Source organism: Brachycentrus maculatus, unplaced genomic scaffold (genome assembly GCF_059751285.1).
Source record: "Brachycentrus maculatus isolate JH-2025_06_01 unplaced genomic scaffold, ASM5975128v1 h1tg000068l, whole genome shotgun sequence".
NCBI lineage: Eukaryota > Metazoa > Arthropoda > Insecta > Trichoptera > Brachycentridae > Brachycentrus > Brachycentrus maculatus.
Window position 1 is genome coordinate 1,993,786 of NW_028280822.1, and position 26,645 is coordinate 2,020,430.

The 26,645-nt window shown below is 30.4% G+C and overlaps 1 protein-coding gene across 1 annotated transcript in view; it reads right to left on the minus strand.

Annotated features, from left to right (window-relative positions):
- The window catches only part of Shrm (shroom), a 138,323-nt gene that overhangs the window by 4,558 nt on the left and 107,120 nt on the right, over window positions 1-26,645 (minus strand). Inside the window, exons 8-11 of the mRNA XM_088256881.1 lie at window positions 20,240-20,754; window positions 19,529-19,649; window positions 8,121-8,220; window positions 4,894-5,130 (exon numbers count right to left, since the gene is read on the minus strand). Coding sequence (XP_088113007.1) covers window positions 4,894-5,130; window positions 8,121-8,220; window positions 19,529-19,649; window positions 20,240-20,754 — 973 coding nt within the window. The remainder of the gene's footprint in view (window positions 1-4,893; window positions 5,131-8,120; window positions 8,221-19,528; window positions 19,650-20,239; window positions 20,755-26,645) is intronic.

The window sequence follows — 26,645 nt, forward strand, 5'->3', positions numbered from 1 at the left end:
AAATAAAATAAATAAAGGTGATTTTTTACACATATATTTATTTGAGAAAAATCACTTTTAGACTGAAAAATCACACTAGATTGAAAAATCTCACTAGATTGAGGCTCCTGAAGCGCAGAGCTAATCACCTATTCTTTCTGTATTTAACAATCAAGATTACACATCATTGGGTGCTGGCAAGGGTTAGTAAAAAAATAATGATAAAAAGATTTCGAATATTTTTAAAAAGAAAACCGACGAAATGAAATTTATAATAAAACTATTTATGAAGCGATATAACATATTTTTTAAAGAAATATATCTATTTTATTAACACAAATATTACAATTTTAATACTTATTTTCGGGTAAACTTAACGTGAGGTATCGTTTTTCGTTAGAAAATATCAGTTTCGTTGGTAAGAGCGGGTTCGAACTTAGATAATTGAAACGGTTTGTGCTTCTGTTCGCTTAATAAAATATAATTGAACAAAATACTCAGTACTTACCAAGACCGATAGAAAATACCGAACTCAAGATACAGAAAGAATATAAAAATGAACAGCCAACCCGAAACTCTTAACTCTCATAAAATAGTTGTATGTACATGATCGGAATTTCTCAGTTGCTACTATCACGAACCCAGAAATCCCAAATGATCATCATTTTGATTGGTCAGATTCCAGAATGCTGAAATATCAACAATATATATTGGGTTTTGTAAATAAACCATGGTTTAAGGCAATATCTAATAATGCTTACTTTGAAATAACTGTATTAAATATTTTGATGGTTGTTTTGAATGAAAATCTAATTAAGTCGTAATAAAAATTAGAATTATTTTTAGTCTAAAAAAAGCTAAGTATAAGCCAAGTTCACTGTTTAATTAACACAAATAAAAAAGGAAAATATGCATTTTTTATCCATTGAATCAAAATACAATGTTTAAATATTCCTCCTCGTAGTATTTTCGCGTAAGTATGTACTTATTTACGATCATAACTCTACCATAACATGATTCCTATTAAAAATACATTCCGCTTAGACATGCATATTTTGTACTTTTATTGTAGGTCATTGCAGTCATTAAAAAAAACGTTTAATTTTTTAAAAGTTAATGTCTTAATATAGATGAAAAGTAATATAGAAAACTAGGCACTTACATGTCGTCATGCCTAGACTGTTCATCAGTTATTTATATCAATCTTGATATAAATAACTTCTAAGTGGAGAGGAATCCAGATTTTTTAACAAAATATTGCGAATATTAAACGAGAATAATTTTTTAATCGTTCTATTCATATAACTCTGCAATCCTAATCCTTCACGATAAAAAAATTAAATTAAAATAAAACCTTGTTTAACCTCCCCCTGTTTACTACAGTGGCAGAGAAGAATAGGACGTACCGTAAAGCAAATATTTATTTTTTGTACCCAATACAAGGGATTACTGTGCAAAACAGCGTAAGTGATCTACTTTTCTCACTGAATCCTACTAAAAGGGTGAATTTTCAAAAGATGAAAAGGACTTATTTTCTACGTTCAAAACAGTTCCGGTAGGGTTTATATGAGAGTAAAAAATCGTAAATTTAAATGCTATCATATTGAGAGTTTTATTACATTGTTTTACCAAATTGTTAAATAGATGGATACAATTTGGAGAGATAAGAATATATCCATGGCCACAAAAACTCGATTAGTTGAGGCATTAATTCAGAACTTGTATTGTAAAATAAGTGCTGAAATATTTTACACTTAGCTCGTATCCATATGTATGTCACATTGTGAAAATCCAAATCGAAATCAATTTGATCATGGTTACACAAATACCAATATATTTTTAAAATTTTGTCGTGTCACGTGTTTTGATGCATTCCGTATCATCACGATATTGACAATGATGCGGAATGCATCGAAATACATGTCAGGATAGATTTAAAGATATACTGGTTTTTAACGAGTAAAACTTAAAATTTAAAAACCTTATTTTGTCTGATCAGTTACCCTATAAGGTTGTTTTATTATATTTTGGAAAAGTCATTTATATCCATACATCATGACATGTATTATCTCATATTTAGGCTCACATACCATTAATATCAGTATTGTCAATTCAAGCAAAAGTCAATGAAACAGTGGATATTGAATAAACATCATATTTGAATGCAAATTTTTGTATTGCTGTATTTTTAGTACATATTTCTATTGAGGTTCTTAATCGCTCTTATTTTAAAATTGAATCGTGGCAAAATCCTTTTCATGGATAGTTTAATAACAATTCTCGTTAAAAATTAATTAAAGACTCGTGGTTAACTGTAACTACGGGTAAAGCTAAGCTAAAATAAGTTCGTTAAAAGTTATGAGCGAATACCAAACACTGGTATTTGGTTAAACGCAAACTCCGCAACAAATTTGCGACGGAGTAGTCTCTGAATTTGGTAATCCATAGAATTTATGTCGCAAACGAGATATCCAAACAAAATAATTTGATAAATCATTTTAACGATAACTGGAGGCAGAGCTCTCTGTACTTAAACTGTTTTTAATTTGACGTACCTCAGAATTATTGTATATATGTACGTTGCACTCTCTTTCTCAAATGTATAGCTCTTTTTCACATTATTCCAACGAAATTTATATCTTTCTTCTCTGTTATGTACTGAAATTTGCCTAATAAACGTGACGCTTCCTTACAGTTTCACTTGAAAAATCTTGATATTTATCAACAACAAAAAATATTAAAACGTATTTTTTTCCTTAAAACTTTATAATTCACGATCATGATAAAAAAATATCAATCAGCACATTATCCTGCAACATAAAAGTTAGACGTCTTTCTACCCATAAAAAGTATACTTAGTTAAGTTTTAGGGATATATTAAGTGAAGAGTTCGAAAAACCTCCTTTCCTTGCGATTATTCGGAAAATCACGAAACTCGGACTACCTTCATATCCATAATCGAGTCTCTACTGTATTATGATGGTGTACTTCGCTGCGACCTGTTCAAAGTGAAGAGTGCTTTATCTTCGAGAAAGTGGGTCAGCTCCTTTGTATTGAGTTTGCTAGAAGAATACCACCAATCTCAGTTGATCTAAAACAATGCTTTGTGTTTTTCATTCTTTACTGCGATTATAAAGAATTTTCATACATTATAAAAGTCTGAAATTCGAAGATTATTTTATAACGTCGCTAATATATATTTTTAAATCCAGTAAATAACATTTTTGCAATATTTCAACAAAGATGAAGAATAATGTGAATGTTTAAGTATTTACAGGGCTTATGAACGTATTCATAGGCTGGTTAAGAGATCGTTTTACACACGTGAAACGTTTACCATTCTATGAACAACCACATTAACTCAAATTTTTGGAACTCCTAGATATGTAATCAATATTTTGACACAGTTCATATGAGTTCACAACAGCTTTGCATCCACACATCGCAACTGAAACAAATTCTAATAGTACAATAAAAAAAGCTACCTTTAAAAACACTCTCGAATCCAGTTACCTTGGAATTAACGTGCGCCAAGAAAAATGGAATGATTTTAACCCATATCTGAAATTTAACATGGCAGTTAACTACTAAATTCTACTAGCTTTGATTTTTCAAGCTGTTCCTATTAATTTCTATCACATTTCTCCCTTCTTCAGTTTGGTCAGTAACAATTTATTGAGACAAAACATAATTAAAGTGGTATTTCAATTCAAGAAAGAACACTTTCTATTACTCGCCATAACACATCATTCTTTAGTACATAATTCGTTCTCTGTCCAAGCGGCCAGACTATGGAATGAATTACCCCTCCACGTAAAAAATGCACCCTCTCTGTTAACTTTTAAGACACGTCTGAGACATAACTATCTATCATTAGAATCCTAACTGTCCATCAAACCTGATCCCTTAGTTTTCCCTCTACCTCCTTCCCTAAACTCTCTTTTTCCTTTGCCTTCCTCATCATTGATTTGTAATTTTTACAAATATTTAATTTAATACAAAGCATTAGCCGAAATTATACACACTTAAATTATAATTCATAATATTTTGTACATTAAAAGCACTCTTAATTTTACGGTATGGTAATATAACATTCTCCTTTTTATTCATGGTTCACTTTGTGTAATACTAATTTTAATAAATCAACGGGTATAGAAATTTTACATGTAAATAAAATAGGTCTTCGTTTAGATAGTTTAGAAAAAATTAAAATAAATAAAGCAATCAATAAAGACTTACCCATAGTAAATAACCAATTAAATTTAACTACAAGTCCACTTTTTAAAATATTCCCTTTGTGATTCATTTGTCTTCTTTCTCTCTTTAAAATTTTTATTATTATTATTTTTGTCCAAATGAAATAATTTTATTTTAATGACCTAATGATGGAATAATTATTCCGAAACCGATAGTCACAAAAAAGTGTTTATAAAAGTGGTATTACACAAAGTGAATTATGAATGATAAGGAAAGTGTTGTATTTTATGATTTTTTATGGTCATGCATATTTTTCATGCATATTTTTATCCTCTGATTGTAAACAGCGACATAAGGTATCAAACGTTTTGATTAATATAACTTGTCTGTTTTTAATTGGTTGGAAGATATCGCTTCTTAGCAATAGACCCGCTAATATACACATTTCGATTCTGTAAATGAAGTTTAAATAAGTCGATATTTATATCGTGGTGTGTCTCAATTTTCACACAATTTGTCTTGGACTTGAGCTTTGATCTTTCGCTTTTTTTCCCTCCCGCCCCTCTTCCAGGTATTTATATTTAATGTGATATGTGAAGTTTTGTTAATGGAATGATATAAATACTTATTTTTTATACTCATTATTGAGAATGTATTTACGTAATTGTTCTGTAAAATATCTAAACATATATTAAAAAATTAATAAAAAATTCTTACCCTTCGTTCGGGTGTATGCACCGGTAATTTAAGCGGTTGTGTTGCCCTCGCGAGGCGAGTGGCCAGACCAGCTATGAGGGCAGTCACTCTCCCTACGTCAGCAGCGTGCCTCGACAGCCTAGCTCCTTTCGGTGCCGTGGCCAGGATTTGAACCCCTACGGCTTCATTCACGGCAGCTTCTTGCTCCAGGCGGCCGCTTTCAGCCGTCAGGGCGGACATAAGCGAAGATAGACAGTCCTGGAAATTAAAAGATAACAAAAAGTTTAAAAAAAACAACCCCCGATGTAACTTATTCACTAGAGAATTTTGATTTCCTAGAATAAATACATCTGTTTTAAGATTAATGGAGGGGAAGAGAGGGAAAGGAAGATCCCCACACGATAGACCGATCAAATTAAGGTAGCAGAATTCATCTCGGCGGTTGGAGCGCTACGTGCAGCGCAGTCAAGGGTTAACTGGAGAAGAGTCATTGCTTTCACAAGGGTCACAACCCTTAGTAATGAGGAAAAAACGGAGAAAAAAAGATTAATTGTCCTATTTTTTTTTTAAATACCATTATTTCATAAAATGTATGAAATAGTGGTATTTACTAAGTAGTGATGCGGTATACATCGAAGCACGTTGCACAATAGATTTTAAGAAACAGTGGTATTTGTTATATTGTACTGATATTGGAATCTAATAATAAATTAATCACGATGTATTATTTCGCTCCAAAATTTTACGACTTTAAAATTACCTAAAATGTTTCCAAATGTTCCAAAGTGTTTTTTTGTACATAAAATCTTAATAAAAATGAAAATGTTAGTTTCTTGAGATAGATTAAAATATTTATTTATTTTTTACTAAAAAGACAGCGCCAACTGTATGGTCTAAGGTAACAGCCGAAAAAATATTTTGAAGTATAAATAATATTTATAAAGTATTAAGTACCACCCAATACTTTAAAAGAAGATTTACAGGTCCTATGCAATGATATCTGGGTTGTAATTGAAAACACACAAATCAAATATCCTGCTTTTTATGTTATTATCTCGATTCTCTAGCGTTAAGTTAATCCCATTAATTTGAAAATCAATCAATCCTTAAAAAAATATTGCCTTATGCATCCGATGCTACAAGTGTTATGGATTTAATGAAAACAGATTCCGTTCAGTATACGAGTATAATCACAAACGACACGTATTTTCAATACTTGTGCGTTCGGCAAGTTCAGTATTGGAAAGGTAATTGGATTTCAAAACAGCTCAGGTGGAGTATCCACCCAATATTGGTTTAGAATTCTAGGTAAATTAATTCGATGATCGATTCATAAATCTATTATCGTATTGATTTATTACCGAAAAGTTTGCGGTGAAAGTTGTTGGCATTTATCCAGTGTATGAATGAATTTCTTGAGGAAAATAATTTTGATCGGTGAACTCCTAGTTAGTTTAAAAAATGAGATTATTATTTTTAAATATATTTGCTTCTTTTACTCTATATAAATATTTTTTCATTGTCCATGAATACAACCATACTACTAAAATTTTTGGAACATATATACGCATTTATATATCATATATTTCACACGACGCTTCATGTATGAGTTAGCTAGCACCAGTATCTATGGTTTATTTGAGTAAGCTTTTAATTTTAGCACAGACCTTTTTTTCAAAATACACATATCGCTCACTCCTTTCAAGAACGTCATAAATCAAAAAACTTGATTGATGTAAAACCTGAAGGTTTTTTCTCCATTTGAAAAATATTTAGTATACTTAAAAAAATAATTAAATAATACGATTTCATCAAAATGCAAAAACAACATTTTCTGCCCTGTGGTGGGTAAATATTAAGTTAAAAATATGCCGCTTTTGCTGGTATATAGCACATTTTCTGGGCATTCCTAAAACATACACAACTCAAAATTCACGATTTTTGATTTATGACGTTCTTGAAAGGAATGAGCGATATGTAAGATCCTTCCAAAAAGAGATTTAGTTAAACATTTTTTTTATATTTCCACACGCTTAATACATCGACATTTACTGATAGGTACTAATAATAATATTTGTTGTACATTACGCTCAAACGAGCGGAATCAACGAAAAACATAAATATAATATGTCTCTGTTGAAAATTAAGCAGAAACAAATTTTATTATTAAATTCCTGTCTTGCGGTTTCTCGTAAATACGACCCCCTGAAAGTTTCACAATTACGAATTCAATCTTTTGTTAACCAAATTCACACTTATTTAAATCAACCAATTGCAAATAGAAAGCCGTAAATAAGTCTTCAAAAAAACACTCAAAAAGACATCATTAAAACCTAGGAACTGGAGTGATACCAATAGAAATATGTAATAAAAATAGCTTTTTGTTGCTACATTCCTTTAAATAAATAAATAAATATATCCGACATCTCAATAAAGATGATGAAGAATATGGAAGTCAGGGTCGTAAACCCCGTAAATGCCCTGACTTATGTTTATGTAATTAAATACATACATTTACAGGTTTGACACACTTTTTATTGTTATCTGAATAATTAGTTGTTAATAAGTGTTCACTATACACAATATCAATTAATATTGTGCTATTGACTAATTCTTCTTAATATGTGATATTGAAACATTTGCATATGTGTCGCCTACTTTCAAAATCCGCCAGATCCATGTAAGTCGATTTTACAAAAAAAAGCAAATTATCCGGGTAACATTTATGTTTCAAAGATTTGTTTATCATTAGATAAAATACTATGATATTGGGAATTTCCCTTTTTTTCAATATTAAAAAAAAAACCCCGAGGCACAAACCGATAGTGACATCATATTTATTTTGGACTTATTCCCGCACTCTGATTGGCCGATATGGGTCAGAAGCCAAGTTTCATGAATATAGCGGAGTTCAAAATACAACACTGTATTTTTTAGCAGAGTTTTCAAGTATTTCAATATTTTAAACCATAAAACTTACAATTGGCATTACGATAGAGTATTTATTTAAAAATATTATAAAATTGGATCTGGCGGATATTTAAAGTAGGCGACACATATTAGAGGTGACAGAGGACGCTTCATAATCGTTATAAAACTGCCAATGACTGGTCGTAGAACTTGTCAATATCCAGAATTACATTGTAAAACACATCTTCCGTATCATTCCGAGACATTTGAGAGATAATGTTCTTTGGATAATTTTTTGGCATGTTATTTATCGAGAGAAAAAATATTTTGAAATTCACCTTTATGGTCTTTTCATCGCAGGGCTCTTGCAACCTTTCACTTTTGTCCTCTTCGCTTTGGTTTGTACACGAATCTCCCCTTATTTTTTCTTCATCAGAACTGGAAACATTAAAACATAACATGTTAATATACAGTAAAAAAACTAAAGTTTTATTAACATAAAAAAAAAACAAGATAATTTTTTATTTTGTTCAAAATACGTTTCATTTTTGGACGGTTTTATTAATTTTTCGTGACAGCTTTTTTGCCTTGGGGTAATTGCGAATTAGCAAAACACCTGTCACAAGAAGTAAATTGTTTCGAATCATAAGTCGTGTTTTATTTCATATGAATACTCGTAAAAACAATTTATAATAATACATATTAACGAACGTTAAAATTGAGCCTTTTAATAAAATGCAAATCAAAGGGTTTAGGACGTCCTTTACTCCCTGGTAATTCAAAATTTCAAAGACGTGTCACGTTTATTAGGCACATTTTGTTACATGAGAGAGAAGAAAGATATGGGGTAGAGAGAAGAAGAAAGATATCTAAACATTTCGACCTTAAACATTGTACACTATTTGCGGACGATCATTATCTTATCCATATTAGTAAAAATGTAATTGTTCGTTAGCTCAAAATCTTAAATGTTCTGAATCATACTTATTTATATATTTCTATACAATGATGGCAGCGCCATCTGTTAGTCGTAACAGCAACTCACACACTTATAAACATTGCTTATGGCAGAATAAAGATTATTATCTACCTTATACATTACCTATACACACTTTATAATAAAAAAATATAGTTTTTTTTTTATTTTGTTTAAAAAAAAGAGAAATATTCGTGTTTTGTTATTTACAAAAATAGTTAGATTTTATACTACTTCTGTGAGCCTGAGCGGCTGATTATTAAACAAAAGTATGAAATTGTGGTGGAGCGGGTTCGAACCCAGAAACTCTGACTCGAGAGCCCGCGAAACTAACCACGGAACCACAACCTAATAATTACATAAAAAAAACACGTGATTCGCATTTGTTCTTCGAAAGAGCGTTTAACATACGAAAAATAGTTCAAATCGATTTTCATGAAACCTGTTGTTCTTACACGTTAATGACTGAATTTTGGTATCCTTAATTACGTTGGGTATTTCGGTATTTCCGTAATAATACTTGTATTTTGTGAGAGTACATTTGATAATGTGAGTACCATGTCGAAAACAGGTGTTCCGGAAACGTAGAAGATAATGGAACACAAAGCGACTGAAAATCAGCACAAAGGAAATGTATTTGAGTTATATACATGTATGTTCACTCTTCGTTGTTAACTTGAAAACTTAATATGGCAGGGATATCATAATACAATCTACCTACCAAATCTATCAAAACTTTAAACTTAATTATAAACTCCTGTGGAACCCACATTGCGCAATGAAAACTTTCGTGAACTTATTTATTTATTTATTTATATACAACATTTTGAGTGTGTCCAAATATTTGTTCACAAATCTGGATGTTCTCCAATTGAAGGAGTATTTTTGTTATTATTTTTTGAGAATATTTATATTTGCTTTTCATCTCACCAATAGATGTCCCTAGTGAAGTTATAGCGATTCAATAACAGTGTTTTTAAATTAATTCATATATATATAGAACTTTAAGAATTTGAGAAGTGTGGTTGTTAATAATGGGTAGAATTGGTGAATGTTACACATGTGTAAAGTGATCACCTAAACCAGCCTATGACGGTCGTCAGCCCCGTAAATGCCAAGACTTCCATATTCTTCTTCATCTTTGATGAGACATCAATTTTTTTATTTATTTATTATTTATAAGTTGATTTTGTATTTCATTTATCTGTTTATTTATATTACAAATTACAATAATGGACATGGGTTTGTACGGCCATCACCAAGGTAGACGACTACCGGGCAGACCACCAATGATATGGATCGATAGCTGGGAATCGACATCACAGGAGGCTAATCCCTCATAAAAACAGGCCATAAGGCCTACACCCAGAAGAAAAAGAAGAAAAAGAGATAATAACGTGCGTTCATTGAGTTTTCCCATGCCAGGACACATTTACAAAACTTTTTTATCAAACTTTATGTAGGAAAATTTACCTTCTTTTGACATCTCAACATGTTGAGATGTCAATTTTTTTTAAAAATAACTCTAGTCCAGATTTGTGAACAAGTATTTAAACGCACTCAAAATGTGAAAGAAATTTGTTTCTGACATGCGATCAAATAAGAAAGCAGAATGATGTGATGTGTTTCAGATCTACCCACTTCCATTATCAAATAGTGAATAGCTCTTTTACACTGATTTTTTTTTAAATGACTTTATTGTGTAAAATGATAACGGAAGCAAGCTGTACAACTTTATTTCAAAATAATCAGTTTTTTTTTACCAAAAGATGTATGTGTTAGGTTTTGTTTAGTGTGTTTGAGTGTTTTAGATCTTGTTCTATGTTCATTTCTATAAGTTAGTTAATTGTGATTCATGTGCTTATTCTGATGGTAACACATTAGCTCAGGTTGCTTCGTTGGGATAGTCAGGAGATCAAGCAAAAAAGACGTAGTTTGTAACTCAATTTCTCAAACATTTAATTTGAAAAATATGAACGGGAAGGAATTGAGAATGCTTAGATGGTCAGCGGGAGTGTCCTTTAGAGATAAAATCAAGCATTATTGGGAGCCTGGGCTTAACAGACATAAATACATAGGAAAGTAGAGGAAAGACAATTGAGATGGTAAAGGCGTGTAGGACGCAGAGAACCCGAGCATCTCGTAAACCAGGCAACAGCAGTGGATCCAGGAACAGCAAAGATATCTAGAGGAAGACCGAAAAATTCATGGATGCTACAAAGAGATAACATGTTTCGAAGACATGACCTAGGTGACGTTGTCTATGACAGAAGGACCTACAACCTGAAGACGAGGAGAGCTGACCCCAGCAGTCTATAAAGACGATAAATTGGGATATAGCCAGGAAGAAGAAGAAGAATGGGAAGGAGTTGGAAACGCTTTCAAAACTGAATTCAACTGTGCCTGGCTTTTATTTTAAGAGCATATATAAGTTTGTGATTTGTTATCAAATAATACGGGCAGAATCTTTCGTTGATTAATAAAGTTTATTTTCACTGAAGTTTTGTTTAATTGAGTTTGAAGTCTGGATTCCGTCTTTATTCTCGGGCCTAAGCTTTCATAAATCTTGTTCAATTAATCATAATAAGGGAGAATGATCAGTCTACAATCCGTACCTATACTTATTCTCGAACTTTTACAATGACATCTCAAAAGTTTATGAAAAACTATGTTTTGTTATTAGGAAAAGACAAAAAAACATTTTAAATGATAAAACGTTTTAATAAATTCAATATTATTTCCAACATTTTGAGTGTGTCCAAATATTTGTTTGATAATCTGGATTATGTCCAATTAGGAGTTATTTTTTGTATTTTCCATCTCAACATATTATAATATTCATGTAAAAAATAACTCCTAATTGGAGGTAATCCAGATATATCAACAAGTATTTGGACACACTCAAAATGTTGTAAAATAAATTGACTGCTCAAATAATAGACCAAAATAAAAAATAAAATGAAAAGGACGTTTTCTGGCGTTTCTCATGCATGTGAATATAATCCAGGGTTCGGACCTCACGTACACTTGAAAGAGTTTCTGATCAATAAAAAGCTTCTTTCATATCACCATAGATGTCTCTAGTGAAATTATAATGAATTCAAGCACAATGTTTCGAATTTGAACAATATGCTTAGAAGTTCCAAGAATTTGAATTGTGTGGTTGTCAATCATGGGTAGAATTAGTGAATATTACACGTGTGTTGAGTGATTGCTTTATCCAGCCAATGATGGTCGTAAGCCCCGTAAATGGTCAGACTTCCATTTTCATCTTCATCTAAGTTGAGATGTCAAAAAATAAAACACAAAAGTTTTTGTTTTGTTTTTTTATTATTATTATTATTTTTTTATTATTTACACAAATATTTCAATTTCATGCTATTTCTGTGAGCCTAAACGGTTCATTATTAGAAATAGGTATCAAATTGTGGTAGAGTGAGTTCGAATCGAGAAACTCTGATTTAAGAGTCCACGACACTTACCACGGGACCACAACCCGACACAAATTAACCTCCTAATAAGTCTCCTCTATTTCGCATTTCGTCAAAGTAATAAGTCTCCTGATTTTATTTTATTATGTTCCCAGAACTTTATCTAGTAATCTCCTTCATACTCTTCTCAAAAGAAAATAAAAAATGCAGCGCCCTGACATAAAAAAAACACCCTAATGAGGTGGCACCCTTTATAATCGTCAATCGTTTGAAATTACAAGTACAAGCTGTAAGCTGAGGGAACAGCTCTATATTTAATGCCTTTGACAATTCCTTAAATGGGGAGAAGAATCACAGATTGTGAGTTCAGTTTTAGGATACAGAGTTTAAAGCAGATTTAATTAATATAATTTTTTACATCTCATCAAAGATGAAGAAGAATATGGAAGTCTGGGCATTTACAGGGCTGACAACTGTCATAGGCTGGTTTAAGTGATCAATTTACACACGTGTAACATTCACCAATTCTACCCATTATTGACAGCCACACTACTCAAATTCGTGGAAGTTCTATATATGAACCAATTTTGAAACATAATTAGATAATAGAGACATCTATTGATGAGATGAAAAAAAGCTTTTTATTGAGCAGAAACTCTTTTATTAGCATGTGAGGTCCGAATCGTTAAATTTTGATTAGTTAAATCAGTGTCTGTTTTTTAAACAAAGATCTAGGAAACAATTGTATAATACCACTTATTGAGTTTTATTTCATTACATAGACTAGTTTAGAAAATAATTGTGTTCGTCTACAGATGGACAGTAAAATTTACGCGACTTTTTTTTAAAATTCAGGTATATACAGAGATTTTTAGGGTATTAATTAGAGGGGGGGGGGGGTTAAAAAACAGATAATAATGGTGATGACTTTTGAAAAAGCATATTGTTAATTAACGTTTTATCAGGATTAAAATTTTTATGTATTTGTAAATTTTCTAAATTGTTCATGACTTGACTTTTGTTTGTATCTGAGTGGAAAAATTTAAGTTTATATGAGTTAAATGAGTGGTTAGTTTATTTTTGGCTCGTTATTTCTACTATTCACCTATAAATGTATACAACTGTAGTTTTCAAAACTACTCGCGCGTCAAGTAATAAAACTCACTAAGTGGTATTATACAATTGTTTATTTTTTTAATAATCAACATGTCATTCCACAAAATTAATACCTAATAATTAAATAATATATTGCTCACCCCTTCAAGAACTTCATAAATAAAAAAACTTGATTTTTCAGGAGAACGTTTTTAAAGTTTAAAAATATAATACAATGTATTAAAAATAAAATCAAACCACTTTTTGAACTTTTTACTGTGCAACAGATCTTTTTAGGTAAAACATGAAGGTTTTTTCTCCATTTGAAAAATATTTAGTATATTAAAAAAATAATAAAATAATATATTTTCTTCAAAATGCAAAAACAACACTTTCTGCCCTGTGGCGGGTAAATATTAAGTTAAAAATATGCCGCTTTTTGTGGGATATATGTAGTACATTTTCTGGGCATTCCGAAAACATGCAGAACTGAAAATTGGGGATTTTTGATTTATGACGTTCATGAAAGGAGTGAGCGATATGTCTGCATAGAATTTTACTTTACCGATGAAAATGTTTTCAAAAATACACTTTGCCACCCTTCATACTTTCACCCTTCCGCAATTAAAATCACGTAAATAACAAAAAACGCTGAACACGTATAACCTATGTAGCCCGAAATCGATAATGGATGAAATAATAAGAAATTTACTTTGATTCCAGCGCGTTAGAATTTAATTCGTTTGCTTACAAATAATACTTTATTGATAGAAAGCTGTTATCGTGTTTCGATACTCATATTTTTTTCATGAAAGAAAAACCACAAATTATCTAAAAAGCCTTATTTATGTTTGGCCCATATAATGTATACACATGAAGACGAAATGGTAAATTATTCTCAAATTGGGTCAAAGTGGTTTGATGCTGTGTTAGATATTACACAGATTAAATGTATTAAGGGTATCCTCAAATACATATTTTAATATGTTTCACAAATAAGGGGAATCGAACAGAAGGTTATAATTAAAAAAATGGCAATTAAATTTGACTTTTGTAATATCAATTATCAATAATGAATTATTTTATTCATGTATAAAAAATTCTTCCCTCTCTTCATTCCGCGTCGACAGTTTTTTTTTATCTACCTAACTTAATAACCATCAAGCCGCTTCTCCAGGGTAGGCAGAGAGAATAAAACGCCATACCACTCTGTCTTTGCAGACATTCTTCGCCTCTTCCACATTCATGTATCACGTCATACACACCCGTCGATTATTTCGACTCCTAATGAGAATACGAGAACAGATGAGGACGGCCAGTAATGACTTCTCATGACCGAATAAACCAGACCTCTAATCTGGTTGTGTCAAAAGTTTACAAAGCCGGAGAGTATTTGTGAATTGATTTAGATAAAACTAGAAGTGTTTATCGAGACATACGAGTGAGGGGTTCCATCCTCTCTGCCTACCTCGGCAATGACGTGCCACGATGGTAGTAGTAGTAGTAGCGGTGGCTCATTATAATGTCCCTAAAAATCGACTGAGTGATAAACTGAAATACAGAACCTAAATACCTAGGTAACATATTGCAGATAATCCTCCGTAATACTCGAGCGATTTGTTTGGAGTGCGATATTCCATTAGAGTAAATATTCTCTTAATATGATATTGCTGATTAAACCCAGGTTAAAATATTATGAAAATTTTCTAAAGCATCACATGTTACTGGCTATGAACGAATAGTTCTCGTTGGTTGGAAATAATCCAAATTAAATTGATTCTCTTTATCGGAGTGTGGATGAATATTTGATAGGCCGGTTAGGGAAGGAAATACTTCGGATGGAGTCAAGAAGATGCGTATGCATAATTCAAAGTAATTTTGATAACAAATATGTACATACTGCATACTATATTTAGCGTATAGCGCTTCTAATGGAACGTAGCCCTATTAAATATTTGACGCTACTAACCGATGGACGGAAAGGTCAGCCACTTCAATCCAATTTGTGGCATTTCGTCTATAATCGGATACATGGAATTCAATACTATATATTACAAATAATGACAGCTGAATTGATAGGACGAAGAATACACGTCATGATACGTCAAGTGCTCTATACAATCCAATTTATAAAAATATTACTTACACAAGGTAGCTCAATGGATATTGGTTTTTATAGTTTTATTATTGATAAAAAAATTAAAATGAAACGACCAAGGTCAAAATAAATATTTTTAAGTAAAAATGCGCCTCATCACACATAAAAATAGTACTTACAAAAATAAAATTATTCACAGTTTAAATTAGTTTAAAGACAAATTTTATTTACTGCTGTAAAACAGCATTATATGTGAAATTAAAATTATACATATTTAATTTTCGTTTCTTTAGTATATTAGTAATATACACTATAAGAACCGCCAAAAGCCTTCGCTCTAATCTGTTTATTGTGAACATATTTGTACACACACAGATATTTTATTTTATCTACATATTATACTGGAAATAAAGATGTGATGTTTTCATTTTCAATCAGAAAATATACACTCACAAAAAATATACAAAGAAAATCTCATTGTGTACTCCTTTTTTACAAATTATTTTCACTAAGCAAGCCTTCAACACGTGTATTGGTTTAAAGCCTTTCAAAAAAATTCATATTGTGTTATTTATGTAATATCACAGAGCCATTGAGATGGAGTCAAAGCCTTTGAAAATTGCTTACTCTTTCTTAGGAAGAAAGCAAAAAATATGTAGGTTTTCTCACGTGTGTTATTTTTCACGTGTAAGTTTATTGTCAACTTTTTATACTCCACATTCTTATTTAATACATTCGACTCGACTGAAAAAAATCCTAGATTTTTTCGTTCGTTATTTTCACGGATTAGTGGCAGAACCTACACAGGTATTAAATGAAAGCTTTGGGAGCTTAATTAAAATCATCCAGTGAACTGAGAACTTTTGAGTGAAGTTTGATAAACTAACAGTGCATTTCAATGTTTGTTGAAATTTGAACTGGGTTTCACTTTACTATTTTCGGTTGCAGCTTAAAGTCTTGTTTTATTTATTTAAAATACCTTCGATCGTTTAAAGTAGGTTGTATATTTAAAAAAATCGATTTAAATATAGAATTCTAAAAACATGCAGATTAATGTAATTGCATTAAAAAAAATCAAAACAAATCCTCACTTTTAATTTAAAAAAATACCCTAAAGACAGCTGGATCAAAGATTAAAGAACAGTGTTGGTTGTTAAAATAAATTAAAGTTTGTCAGAATTTTTTCTTAAGCTAAAAATTGAATTATTTATTTTGCTGCAAAATGTTCAAGACTTTGATAACATAAAAACTATAATTTGTTGATCAATTGATTTCCAGGACATTCTGGATTGTAACAATCAACATAAAATAAATTAAAACAATATTTGTTGAATTGGAAATTAGAAGAATTAATCAATATAAATCAAATATGGTACATGGTTTTGCTAAATTTATTTTGTGACAGCTGTCACAAAGACAAACCACGGTACATATATATCTAAAAATGTATTTCTTAAAATACAGCCTGTTATATTGATAAGAATAATCCGAATAAAATATTAAATAACACGAGAAATAATAGAAAATTCAAATTACATAAAATACATAAAAGCGATACTTTCTAAGCTGTTAAATGAACTTTATAAAGTAAAACAACTTTGTTTCAACCACTTTTTATTGGTATAATTTTTCCAACCGGTTTCAACAAGAACCTTGTCATCATCAGGGTTTATTTACTAATTCTAAAACATTGAAATACTCATAGTTAGGTTATAGATAATTACTCTTCCCTTACGATGATAAGGTTCTTGTTGAAACCGGTTGGAAAAAGTGTACCAATAAAAAGTGGTTAAAACAAAGTTATTATATTTTTAATAAAATGAGTTTTGTAAGTATCTGCGAAATACATTAAAGAAATGTTAAATAATTTTGTAAATTGTAATAACTTTTAAAGAAGAAATTAGTGATGGATGCTACAAGGGAGTACAATAATACCCCAGTTTGCGTTGTATTACAGTAAAAAAAAATCGGAACGCGTATTTTTTGTAAAACTATTCTAACACAAATATTTGTTAATAACGAATGTACTGAGAAAAAGAAGCAGACAAAGACCGAGAAAAACTTGACATTGTTAAGTATTTCAAATACTTCAAAGTGGCTAGGTCGGGAGTCGGAATAATCGGTGAGCATGTATGTAGAGATCCATGAATATAGACGATGTGAATATTACGTGCAAGGACAGAGTAGTGGGGCGTTGTATTGTCTCTGCCTACCCGTGCGGAGAAGCGGCGTGATGGTTAATTAATTGGTTACAAATTATTATTTCACATTTTTATCATCACTCGAGTTCACAGTGGTTTAGCGTAAGAAGTATTACGCTTTCATGTTTTGGTAAAAGGATCCAGCGACACGGCTCTTCAGAATTTGTACAGGTCGATTTTAAGCTTCTTACGTTCGTTACCTTAGATGTCACCCGCATTTTTATACGATCGAATTCTTATGTCCCGTATCTGCCTTATGTTTTCAAAAAGAAAGCATAAATAACTAAGTGCACCCTTCTCATATTTCTTCAGCTTTTTCGTACATAATGTCACAATATTACTTTGAGTACTAAAGACTCTCAACGTGATACTTTACTTCCGCCTTGTACCTTTGCCTTACGAGTATATGTCATTTGGGTTTTGTATTTACTTTATGACAAATTAATGAATATATATATTTTTATTATGGGTACATATGTCGCTCACTCCTTTCAAGAACGTCATGAATCAAAAAACTTGATATTTCAGGAGAACGTTTTTAAAGTTTAATACTATAATACAAAGTATTAAAAATAAATATCAAGCCACTTATTGAACTTTTTATTGTGCAAAATATTTTTTTAGGTAAAACCTGAAGGTTTTTTCTCCATTTGAAAAATATTAAGTATATGTAAAAAAATAATTAAACAATACCTTTTCTTCAAAATGCAAAAACAGCACCATCTGCCCTGTAGCGGGTAAATATTAAGTTAAAAATATGCATCTTTTTCTGGGATAAATTACATTTTTTGGGCATTCCGAAAACATGCAAAACTGAACATTGACGATTTTTGATTTATGACGTTCTTGAAAGGAGTGAGCGAAATGTTACCCGGATAATTTGCATTTTTTTTTGTAAAATCGACTTACATGGATCTGGCGGATTTTGAAAGTAGGCAACACATATGCAAATGTTTCAATATCACAAATTAAGAAGAATTCGTCAAATGCACAATATTAAATGATATTGTGCATAAACACATATATATATATATATACATATATATATATATATATATATATATATATATATATATATATATATATATATATATATATATATATATATATATAAATATATAAATAAATATATATACATATAATACGCAGTGAAGGGTGGCAGCTGTAGCTCTCCAGTATTGAACCGACCGACCCCGGGAATGATTGACAACGAGAGGGTTCGAAATTACATTGCTACTGGCGGATTTAAAATAACTGAAAGCCCATAGTACTGCGACGTGGAAAGCAGTGGCAAACTTCCCAATTAATTTTACCAAAAAGTTGAAATTCAATAAATTTTGAAGCTTTTCAATTGACTACGACGGATGGTTCGGATAAAATATCGGGTTGTCGAAGTTACTTATTAAAATTATTATCAAACAGTATTTCACCGTTATAATATTTATTTATTTCCATCTTTTAAATTTTAAATTTGTAAAATAATTTAATGATGTTTATGGAGCCTTTTGATGGAGCCTTTGGCAGCGTACTTAGAAACATAGCAAACAATACCATTTGAGCTACAACTGGATGGATATAGTACCCTTTGTACGCCCAATAGAAAAGATCATTACCTTCTACTGTTCGTACATTTGCATACCGCCTTTTGAGATTTATTGCATTACACACGACTATTTTCGAAAACTTCCTAATTTTTTAAACTAGTTTTGTGTAATGAAATAAAACTCAATTTATGGTATTATAGAAGTATTTAATGTTTTTAAAAAATCAACATCAATCCACAAAGTTAATTCCGAATCAATAAATAAAAGCCCATATGTCTTCTTCTCATTGTACTTTACAAAACTTTTATGCCATTTAAACCTTAATGGCTTCGAGGTTTGGAATATAGATAAATAAATAATGTAATTAATGGTTTCAGAAAAAGTAATATGTTGGAACTTACATTTTGAGATCCTTGATATCTAGATCTGTGACGGACAGCTTCTCATCTTCTGTATCTCCTACTTCGACCACACAAATGTTGTAAATTGATTCGATGGTGCAATTGTGTCCATCATATTGGGCTGGAAATAACACGAACAGGCTACTTGATAAAAGAAAGATGTTAGGATTTGGGCGAGCATGATGAAAAAGTTGAAAATTAAACACGAAATTGTGAATTCAATCTGAATACCAGTATACAAATATCGAATCGCATATAAAACTTATTATTTGCCTTTAATTTCGCGTTTACAAGAGCAATTATTATGAAGTATTAGGAATCATAAGGCAACATATACTTCTGACACAGTTGATGTATTGATACGTACATAGATCTGACGTTGAAAAAAATCGATTCTATTTAAATACAGATAAACTTTGTTTGAATTTATAAATAAGTTAATTGGATAATAGCTATATATGAAATCTATCCATATATTAAAGTCATTTTTCAAACCTTAATCAAACGCTTGGTAAAATCAACATAAATTTAAAATATGTGAATAACAATATCGCAGATGTATTATATAACATATGTTATGTGTAAAGTAAAAGCAAAAATATAAAACGATCATCCACACAAATTCCACGCAAAACTAATATATGGGTATTATGAAATTATTCGCTTTTGCCAACCGCACTATTCTAAAATAGGATTGAAAAAGATACATACAGATAAGATTTTGAAGTGGACTATCAGGTGGAGCACATGGCAGTAGACTAGAACGCATTGCTTCCCATCGGGTCTCTTCTAGTAGTAGCACGCGGGGTTTTAATTTCTGAACTTTGATCTCCAGCGGCGCCTGAGGCGACCTGGCAGCCTCTTCGGGAGCTGGATCAATGGAAATCGTCACCTCTTCAGGAACTTGCAAAACAAACTCTCTATCGAGAGTTTCTGAAGCGGGCGAAGCACTCTCCACACAACTGGATGAAGATTCTGAAACTGAATCCTCGCTCGATTGGTCGTTTTCTGGCCCGAGTTTGATGAGGGGAGTTGGTGACTCCGGGATCACCGTCACGTCTTCCTCGATTTCTTTTTTGACTGGCACAATGGGCGCTATCTCTTCTTTGCTGCATTGCAACGGAGGCGCCTTATCCAGGGAGCCGTTGATCCTCTTGTAGCTGCCAATGTTGACTTCAGCAGACCCCCTGTCGAGGCCTTCCACCGCCAAGACGGCATTATGGCGCCTGCAACAATTAAGTTGAAATTAATTTCTAATTCTGATGTGACCGTGCGGAACATTGCGTCTTGCGAATATGTGAGTGTGATATTCTACATATTTATAAAGTGACGCACTGTTGACATATATTATGACCTGCTTCACCTCATTGATATTTATGGGAGAAATTTAAAGCCCAAAAAAACTTTCTACATATATTTTTGCAAGTAAATAGAACTACGCATGAATAAGTATACTGATTTCTAAATTTATTTGCGTTTTATTTAAATAGAGATTTTTAGCGACAACAGTTTTATCTAGTTTTCTTCACACGTACATAGAAGTGGAATTAACGTTGCAGCGTTATAGAGGGCAGAAAATATTTGAATACTAAACGATTTATATAAATTATTTATTGAAATCAAGAATTTATTTAGAAAATTGACAAATTGGATTGGATATAATTTCCCATGGCAGATCATTTTTACAAGAAAATATTTGGAGATAAATCTATTTATTTTATTTTTTAACATATCTAATTCTTAGTGTAAAATATCTGAACAATAGAAAAAACTAGTGCTATAAAATTGAATTCTCAACAAATAGTTAATCGAAGTTTGAGAAAAAGATTGCCAAGTGCATTGGAGATTGGAGTTGAACACAACTCGTTCGGACGTTGTTTTGTATGATTTATAAAAGAAGCAGGCAATGAATGGAATTTATGAAGTGATTGAACAATGTGCTGGAACTAAATCCCAGCTTTGCGCTGAACGCTGCATAGTTGGAGCTCTCAAGTTGTGTTGTAAGGAGTAGTAAGTATATTCTATAGATGTACATGGAATGCTATTTGCACGGAAAAATTCCACGAGGAAAAAATATTATTTTAAAGATTAAATTTGATTTTCCAACTATGTTTTAAATGCTTGTATAATTCAAATGTGTTTTTTTTAAATATTTATATCCATATATATATATATATTTATATATATATATATATATATATATATATATATATATATATATATATATATATATATATATATATATATATATATATATATATATTTATGTATTTTTATATATATTTATATAAATATATATGTTTGTGTTCGTATGTACAGTTAAATATATTTTTTTCTTTTAGTGTCCGTTCGACAGAAATTTTAAGTAAATTCTTGCTTAAAACAGGTCGAAGATTCATGTCTCTCGCTTCCAAACCTACGTCCTATCGATAGAGTATGTCTAATTTTTCTTATTGTTATAAACTTGATCTTTATTATTTTTTTAGATATGAATTGCATTTATTATTTACCTTGCTTATTATGTACAAAGTTTATGGATCATTCAATGGATTTTTGTTTCTTCTAGCTAATTAAATATATTTTCTTGAATGTTTTTCGCAGATACTTTGGGACATTTTATAAACTTTATAAAATTAAACAACTTTGTTGTAACCACTTGTTTTATTATAAGTACACTTTAACCTACCGGTTTCGACAAGTATCTTGTCATCATCAGGGTTTTTTAAATTCTAAAACATTAAAATACTCATAATTAATTACATTACCTTACCAAAAAATTCCACACAATTAAGTTGTTTAATTTTATAATGTTTGATTCAATATGTTTTATTTGAATCTGTGTTGGGAACAGGAAATATAATCTAGTGTAATCTTTATTTAAATTAAAAAACATACCTCAATATTCTTAATAAAATATCAGTCAAATACTTGTTGAATTTAAAAATGTCACTCTTGTGAATGAAAGGCTTTCTAATAGTATACGGTGCAATGAAACCTCGCACAAGGTTCCACGTCAAGGGTTGCGAATTAGTTACACTTAGTTGCAATTAGTCAGAGGACCCGGAGACCTTCAGTGTATATGACTGCGTCGAACTGATAGAGCTAAATTGATTAATCTCACAAAGGTAAGGCGATTAGTCCTACAATCCATACAATTCTAAGGTAATTTGATGGACATCCGTGATGCAACATGGAGTGGTTGTATCGCGTATAAAGTATAGGATGACAATATATCAGATAAAGAAAACTAAACAAATATACTCGTAGTTACAACATATTGATTGTGTCCAAATCTGTTCACAAATCTGGATTAGCTCTAATTGGGAGTTATTTTTTATATTATTTTTTAAACATCTCAACATAGATGAAGAAGAATGTGTAAGTCTGGACATTTACAGGGAATAAGCTGAAATAATTAAATGAAAAGGATAAGTTCAAGCCATGTGTGTGATTAAAGTCCAGAATTCGGACCTTACAAACAGAAAAGGAAAGAAAGAAGAAAAGAGTTTCTGCTCCATAAAAAGCTTTTTTCATCTCACCATAGATGTCTGTAGTGAAATTTTAGTGATTCAAGCACTTTGTTTCGAATTTGAACAATATATAAAGAAGTTCCAAGAATTTGAGTAGTTTTATTTTCAATGATGGGTAGAATTGGTGAATGTTGCATGTGTGTATAGTGATCAATTAAACCAGACTATGACGGTCGTAAGCCCCGTAAATGCCCAGACTTTCACATTCTTCCTCATCTATCTTGAGATGTCTAATAATAACAAATTTAGTAAGCATTGAAGTTAATATCTATTATGTTTAAACTTTATAAAATTAAACAACTTTGTTTTAACCACTTTTTTTATTTATTAGTAAACTTTAACCGGCTGCGATAAGAACCTTGTCATCTTCAGGGTTTATTAAATTCTAAAGCATTCAAAACATTAAAATACTCATAATTAATTACATTCCCTTACCAAAAACTTCCACACAAACTTTGTAGATCATTTAGTGGATTTTAGTTTCTTCTAGCTAATTATGAGTATTTTAATGTTTTAGAATTTAATAAACTCTGATGATGACAAGACTTTTGTTGAAACCAATAGGTTAAAGTATACAAATAATGAAAAAGTGGTTAAAACAAAGTTGTTTAATTTTATAAAGTTTATAAAATGTGCCACAAAGTATCTGCGAAAAACATTTTTAAAAATGTATTACGTCAATTTTGACTACTTCTGGAATTGAATCCCCGATATTCAGTACTGTAGCCAAACACAATAACCTACAAACTACAAATAAAACTAGACGATAATATATATATTTTCCAATTCCATAATTTCCAATTCCATTAATATAATAGAATCTCATATCGGTCTTATGTAGATCGCACATATAATATGATATTCAAATTACGCCTAGTTCTCTCAATTTTATTATTTCTTTGGTTCTCACTCTTCGTTGTTAGTTATTCAGTAGGATCCCTTCAGAGTTTACAGTCTGAAATTGATATTCAGAAAAAAACTTCAAATATATTGTTGAACATTTACTTAAACGTATCTGTCGTATGCGCGTTCATATTTAAGTGAATGAGAAACAATTTAATATCAACCCTTAACTGTCAAAAGTAAAAACTTGTTTCCTCGCATAAACGACGCCAACGTGAAAATGAAATTTTCAAAAAGTTTTAATATTTGGATATTACAAAATCCAAGTCGGCGTCTGTAGAGCCTCAAATCGCTTAATTAATTTTTGATGATTTTGAAATTTAAAAGAAATAGCTAAATAATAAATATTTAAAAGATAATATAAGTTGTACAGTGTACATAATTTTAATAAACGCGAATATGATGTTAACAAGATTTGAGGTAAATAACAGCATTTAATTAAAGCTCAACAAAGATGAAAAATAAAATGGAAGTCTGGGCATTTACGGGGCTTACGACCGTCATACGCTGGTTTATGTGATCACTTTTCACACGTATAACATTTGCCAATTCTACCCATAATTGACAACCACACTACTCAATTCTTGGAAGTATATACTACAATGTGAATATAGTAGGAATTATATACTATAATGTGTATATACTTGAATATATATACTATAAACGATCTAAATTCGAAACATTGTGCTTGAATCTGTAGAATTGCACTAGAGACATCTAAATATTAATATATTAGACAAATATTAAAGCGCCCTATGACGGTTGTAAGCCCCGTAAATGCCCAGACTTCCACATTATTCTTCATCTGTGTTGAGACATCAAAAAAATAATCTGAAAAATAACTACTAAAATTGGAGAAAGTCCAGATTTGTAAACAAGTATTTGGACACACTCAATATGTTGTAATTAATTTTTGATGACTTTGAAATTTAAAGGCAATATCTAAATTATAAATATATAAAATATTACGAAAGTTGTACTGTCTCCATAATTTTAATAAACGTGAATTTAACGTTTACAAGATTTGAAGTAAATAATAGCATTTAATTAAAGCATTTAACATGTAGGTATATGTTACAGTTTGGCGTTGTACCTCTACCGACTAAACAAAGGGCGCAAATATGAGATACTCCCATACAAGTACTCGTAACTGGAGAAAGACTGTCAAATGATTTTTCGCTTGGTTACTCTAATGATCTCCCAAAGCACATCTTCAAATTTAACACATTTAGAAGAGGACACGTTGTAACTGAATTACCCGGTAACTCGATTTCCGGACATTCAAATCTAACACCAACACACATAAGTAAGTAATCTATAAAGAGTTATGTAATAGATACAGGAATACGTAAAATTCGCTTATTTATGTATTAGTTGTTAAATCAAACACAAATTGTTTGAGTCTACTAAGTTAAATTTCATTGTTAAAAACAAATAAAAATTAATATTGTGACAATTTTTTTTGCCTAGTTATGGCATTTTTAAACGAATGTGAAGATTAAATAGACAAACCGTCCTTATATATCTATACAATTCTAGATAGTTAAGTAATAGTTTTAACATGTGCAGTAATAATTTACGGGAGACAACAATTGTTAATGGTTAAATTGACACAGTATTAATTTTTATATGTTTTTTAACAATAAAATACAAAATAGTAATTTTAAATATTTTGAAAGCATTAACTTTGTGGATCACATTGACATATTATTTTGAGAAATAAAAAGACTTTGTTTTCGATCCACTCACATTTTTATTAACCAACTAGTTTCGGCAACAACCTGAAGAGGGCAACAGGTTGTTGCCGAAACTGGTTGCTTAATAAAAATGGGAGTCGATCAAAAAACAAAGTCTTTTTGTTTCTCAAAATAATATACAAATAGTATACTCAAAAAAACTGTTTTTGACTTAACAATTAATGCGTAAATTAAAATGGAGTTCTACAAATTAAACGCCAAATCAATAAAAAAATAAAGCTCGCATAGCAAAGGAATCTTATATTTCTTCTAATAGATGCTGTACAAGTAAGTAGGTACCTACATAGGTACAACTTCTACTTTATCATTGTTTCGGTACTATTGATCGTCGTTTGGTTCTTTCTGGAGTCCGAGATAAAAGCGAATGGTTCGAAGCGAAGCATTTCAAAGCAAAATAAAATAAAGCATATTTGTTTTTTACACCTATTAGTAATTTTAAAGTTTATATTACAACTTGTTTTAGTAACAGACTTCGTTCGGAATATATATTTTGGTATGTTTATACGTGTGTGTATATAATATTTATATATATATATATATATATATATATATATATATATATATATATATATATATATATATATATATATATATATATATATATATATATATATATATACATATATATATATATATATATTTATATATATATATATATATATATATATATATATATATATATATATATATATATATATATATATATATATATAAATATATATATATATATATATATATATATATATATATATATATATATGTATATATATATATATATATATATATATATATATATATATATATATATATATATATATATAAAGGGTCCGCCAAATAACATTTTTTTTTTGAAAATGGGGCGCAAAACATCGAGTGTAGCTTCGGCTGTGTGGCACGTAGCGCCATCTTGTTAAAACCAAATGTTGC